This window comes from Chinchilla lanigera, unplaced genomic scaffold (assembly GCF_000276665.1).
Source record: "Chinchilla lanigera isolate Chin_1 unplaced genomic scaffold, ChiLan1.0 scaffold00036, whole genome shotgun sequence".
Taxonomy (NCBI): Eukaryota; Metazoa; Chordata; class Mammalia; order Rodentia; family Chinchillidae; genus Chinchilla; species Chinchilla lanigera.
Genome location: NW_004955437.1, coordinates 285,017 through 290,754, shown reverse-complemented (window position 1 = coordinate 290,754; position 5,738 = coordinate 285,017). Strand labels below are relative to the sequence as shown.

Below are 5,738 nucleotides of genomic sequence, written 5' to 3'. Positions count from 1 at the left end.
TGGGCTTACGGGCACGTTCTTGATGTGACTCATGAGCCGGTGCAGCATCTGAGCTATGTCCAGATTCTGGGGCAGCAGAAAAAACTGAATGACGTCCAGACGGGAATTGAGTTCCCCCAGGTCCTGAGTCGGGCGAGTAAACCACAGCCTGGAAGTGAGGGTGCGGGCGGGGGTGATTAGAAGTTACAGCTGTTCTCATTGTTGTCTTTTTATTTATTTATTTATTTATTTTGAGACAGGGTCTTGCTATGCAGTTCAGGCTGGCCTTGAGCTCACTTTGTAGCCCAGGCTGGTCTAGAACTTGCAATGATCCTCCTGCCTCAGCCTCCCACGTGCTAAGATTACAGACATGTGCCACCACGCCCAGCTTCTCACTGTTGTCTCCACCCTCCCCCCAGCACCAGGAATCAAACTCACGACCTTGCACTTGCCAGGCAGACACTGTGCCGCTGAGCTAAATCCCCAGCCCCCTCACTATTGTCTTGATTTTTCTTTGCCAGAAAGTTTGGCGGCCCCTGGGGATTGTGGCCATTTGTACCTGTGACATGCTATACAGCAGGGTCCTGAGTGTGCATATGTTTATGTCTCTATAGAAAATTGCTAGAAGTAAGCGTGTGTCTGTGTGTCATGGTTTTGATGGATGAGACCATGTGTCATTCCATGTGGCCATGTGACAGAGCCTGTCAGTATCTGCGAGGGAGCTCAGTGTGTTGAGGTACTTGTGTGCCAACACTGTAGCGCTCTCTGGGCAGAGTAGGAGAGGGTGGATCAATGAGTCTGCATGTCTGAATTTAGCTCTGAAAGTATCTCTGGGTAGCAGCCATTTGTTTTTCTGCGTTCTTCCTGTGAGGGAGGAACCGTCCCATGTAGAATAAGGCTGCAATTCATACTAGTGTTGATCTCTGCAAAGACAGTGTCAGCAGAAACATTTAAAGGATTTCAACAAGGGTGTCTTGCCGGGTGTAGTGGCGCACACCTGTAATCCCAGCACTCAGGAGGCTGAGGCAGGAAGATCGTTCTGAGTTCAAGACCAGCCTGGGCTACAAAGTGAGCTCAAGGCCAGCTTGAACTGCATAGCGAGACCCTGTCTCAAAAAGACACACACACACAAAACCAAGGGTGTCTTATTCTGGATTTTTTTTTTTCTCGGTACTAGAGACTGAACCCAAGGCCTTCACATTTTTTTTTTCTGTATTTGTTGTTTTTTTTTTTTAATTTCAAAGAGTAAAATAAGGACAACAAAGCAGTAGGGGGATACACTGAATTACAGACAAGGCCTTCACATTGAGCTAACACTCCCAGCCCATTTCTTATTTTGAAACAAGGTCTCACTAAATTACCCAGGCTGGGCTCAAACTTGCAATCTTGCCTGGTATGGTGGCACACACCTATAACCCCAGCACTCTGGGAGGCTGAGGCAGGAAGATCCTTGTGAGTTCAAGGCTAACCTGAGCTATATAGTGAATTCAAGACAAGCCTTAACTCAGTTTAAACAGGGAGACCGTGTTTCAAAGAAAAAGAAAAAAATCCTTGCAATCTTCCTTCCTCAGCCTCCCAGAAGCTGGATTACAGAATTTTTTTTCCCCCAGTACTATAGATAGAATGCAAGGCCTAATACATCCTAGGTAAACACTCTACCACTAAGCTACATCCCCAGCCCCTAACAGTATCTTATTCTTAAACTGGGGAGATGTTGTTGTTGTTATCACTATTTTGGGTGGCAGAAGTATTTCCTAATAAGTTAAAATAATTATACAGAAATAAATGTCTCACCTATGTTTGTCTAATTGTAGATGTCCTTGTAACCCTATGGTTATATACAGTATAAAACTAAGATTATATTTTTTTAAAAACTAAGATTTTTTTGGGCCGGGTGTGGTGGTGCTCGCCTGTAATCCCAGCATGCAGGAAGCTGAGGCAGGAGGATCCTTGTGAGTTCGAGACCAGCCTGGGCTACAAAGTGAGCACAAGGCCAGCCTGAACTGCATAGCGAGACCCTGTCTCAAAAAGACAAAAAAAAAAAAAAAAAGGAATGAAACAGGAGAGCCAGATGGATTTCAGTATGGGTTTTAGGCACTTCTACTCCACCCCTTGGTCACAGAGCTTCAAGCATGGCAGTGTGGGCCACAGTCTGTGAATGCCTATCCCCACTTTGGGTATTTGCTTATGCCTCGCTAAGCAGACTTTCTCAAAAGACACCTAGGTTTCTCTGACCCATGTTCTACTACTACCTCGGGAGCCCTTGGTCAAGCCCAATTCCCTAATTTCACAACTCAGGAAGTAAGGCCCTTAGTGGATAAACAACCTGTCCAAAGTCATACTGCTAAGAGAAACTCAGGTCTCCAAAGTGCAGGCCTGTGCCTGTGCCATTCAGTCACCTCAGGACTGTGTCCAACTTTAGACCAGCACAGGGCTTAGTTCATCATTCAGGTCATGTTTCTTTCTTTCTTCTTCTGCTTCTTTTTTTTTTTTTTTTGAATCTTTTTGAGACAGGGTCTTGCTATACAGTTCAGGATGGCCTTGAGCTCACCTTACAGCCCAGGCTGGTTTGAACTGGAAAGGATCCTCCTGCCTCAGCCTCCTAAGTGCTGAGATTGCAGGTGTGTGCCACCACACCTGGCCAGGGGCCATGTTTCTATGTGAATCCCATCTGGGAAATCCGCACTCCTCCCTCATCATGAATCCAGTTCCCCGCTGAGGATTTCTTCTTTCTATCCCTGGTTGAGATTAGAGATCCACACTTAAAGTGCTGGAGAACATGTGGGTAATTAAATTACCCCACCAGTTGCCTGGAGATGACCTCAGAGATTATGCTAAATTATCGCCTAGAAGATATATTGCCGGGGGTGAGGAGGGAAAGGCTTGTGCACCTGTTGGAGGCGATGTGACTGGTCTGCTTGCATCTGGGTGAGGTTGAACCTCCTAGGGTCTAGGGACCTGGGCCCGGACTGTGTTCACTCAGTGCCGCTACTACATACAAGGCCATGGGCCCAGCACTGAGGTACCAGGAATGGCCCCTGAGCAGACTTCATAGCTACAAAAGCAGGCAGTCACAGACTGCTACTTCTAATCTGGTGTGAGAGTGCAAGAGAAAAACATAAACAAGCACTATGTAAGCACAAAGAAGGTCCATGTCAGTCTGACAGTTACCTGTGAAATCTCTGTTGAAAAAGCGATAGCTGGTTTGCACCTTGAAGAGGATATGAGTCTGAGAGGGCGAGAACAGGTAACAAGACCTTCCAGAGAGAAGAGCATAAACACAGGCGAGATGTGTTTTCATACAGGCAAGTGGCCCTACGTGACGAGCGCGCAGGAAGGATCCAGTAGGAGAGGATTTACAAGGAGTTCAGAAAGGACAATTAAAGCCGAGGTCAATGGCAGGAAGCCTGAACATCACACTGCAGCATCAGACTGCAAAAGATGCCAATCTTCATCCAGCAGTAACGGGGAAGTGTCTTGCTATTCTGTTTCTGCTTAAGGTTTCTAACAAATGCTGTGGCACGCTCAGATCTGTGCTAGGATGGCAGCATTTTAGAATGACAGATTAACTGGAAAAAGAAAGCCATTTGTGCTGGTACATGCCTGTAATCCCAGTGCTCTGGATCACAAGTTCAAGCCCATCCTGGGCAACTTAGCAACATAGTGAGACCCTGTCTCAAAAGAAAAAAGGGCTGGGGATGTAGTTCCCCTGATGGCCCTGGTTTCAACTCCCAGTAAGGGGGCGGGGACTAGAGACAGACCAGGCAGGCGGCAAATGCAGTGCTCCGGGTTAAAGGTGATGACAGCTAGCTCAGTGCAGAGCTCAGGGTACAGCACCTGCCTAGCATGAGGCCCTGGGTTTGATCCCAACACAGAGAGGGATGGAGGAAAAGGGAGGGAGAAGAAATGGTTTTTCTGGACATGATGGCATATCCCTATAATCCCAAGGTTCAGGAGGTTGAGGCAGGAGGACTGTTGAGCTCACGGCCAGCCTGGGCTACACTGTCACACCCTGTATCAAAGAAAGAGACAGAGACAGAGAGAGAGAGAGAATGATAGAGCAGTGAAAAGAGGGAAAAGGGGAAGGCTGAGAGAGATATTTCAGGATACAGTCAGGCTCTGTATTGAGAGAGAAGCATCAGTCGAAGGTTCATAGTTTGAGACGCTCCACTGCCAACAATGGCATTAGCCAGGACAAAGAAAGGCTGAAGGAAAAGAGCCGGCCCAGTGGGCAGCAGTTTGATGCTCTGAGTCGGAGGTGCCTGTGGAAATTACAGGCGGCAGTGATGTGCAGTTAGCATTCCACACAGGCAGTTTAGAAGCAGGCACACAAATTTGGGGATTATCAGAGAATAGCTCAAATTTGAGTTTTGGTGTTTTTTCTGGTGTCAAGGGTGGATCCCAGGACTTCGTGCTTGCTGGGCAAGGCATCTACCACTGAGATACAACCCTAGCCCCTGGTCTGTGTGTATGTGATATTTTTTGTTCCGTTTTTATTTTTTTTTAATTATTATTATTTTTTTTTGTGGTACTAAGGATTGAACTCAGGGCTTTCACACTGAGCTATATCCCAAGGCCTTTATTTATTTTAAAAACTTTTTTTTCTCTTGAAGACATTGGTGTAGGGGAAGACTTTATGAATAAAACCACGATTGCACAGGAATTATCACAAAGAATCAACAACTGGGATCTCGTCTTATTAAAAAGCTTCTGCACAGCAAGAGAAACCACAACAGAGCAAAGAGACAGCCCACAATGTGGGAAAACACGTTTGCTGGTTGTTCCTCAGACAAAAGATTACTATTGAGAATATACAAAGAACTAAAAAAAAATTAGACCCAGCAAATTTAAAGACCCAATCCAAAAATGGGCATCTGAGATGAATATGCACTTCTCAGATGAAGAAATACAGACAGCAAATAAATATATGAAAAATGTTCCACATCACTGGTCATTCAAGAGATGCAAATTAAAACAACACTGAGATTCTATCTCACTCTAGAAAGAATGGCTACCATGAAGAAATCAACCAATAACAAATGTTGGAGGGGCTGTGGGAAAAAAGGAACCTTTTTCCACTGTTGGTAGGAGTGTAGACTGGAATACTGAGGAAATCAGTGTGGAGATTTTCCAACTAGGATTGGAGGTCCTGTTGATCGAACTATTCTTCTGGGTGTCTTCCCAGAAGAATTAAAAACATTGTACCACAGTGATGTATGTGCACCCATGTTTATAGCAGCACAATTTGTAATAGCTACATCTTAGAAACAACCCAAATGCCCATCAACCAAGGAATGGATACAAAAGATATGGTCTTTTTATATAATGGAGTACTACTCAGCCATAAAGAAGGATACACTGGAGACTTTCATAGGTAAATGGATGCAAGTTGAGACCATACTCATAAGTAAAATAAACTGGATGCAAATGTGTAGACATCACATTGTCTTCCTAGTGTGAGAAGCTGAGAGAATAAACAAGGTCCAAAGTGTACAATATTGTAAAATGGGAAGAAACTTCAAGAGGAAAGACAAACTGGGTCGGGCAAATGGAGAAAAGAAGGTTTTGTGTATTTTTTTGTCTTTTTGAGACAGGGTCTCACTATGCAGCTCAGGCTGGCCTTGAGCTCACTTTGTAGCCCAGACTGGTCTTGATTGTGCAACGATCCTCCTGCCTCAGCCTCCTGAGTGCTGGGATTACAGGCATGTGCCACCATACCCAGCATGGAGAAAAGAAGGAAGGGAAAAGCAAAAGGAAAA

The 5,738-nt window shown here is 45.3% G+C and overlaps 1 protein-coding gene across 1 annotated transcript in view; it reads right to left on the bottom strand.

Moving 5' to 3' along the window:
* The window catches only part of Msh5 (mutS homolog 5), a gene marked incomplete in the record, with an annotated part of 21,293 nt that overhangs the window by 6,514 nt on the left and 9,041 nt on the right, over positions 1 to 5,738 (bottom strand). The window contains 1 exon segment of the mRNA XM_013516803.1: positions 10 to 148. Coding sequence (XP_013372257.1) covers positions 10 to 148 — 139 coding nt within the window.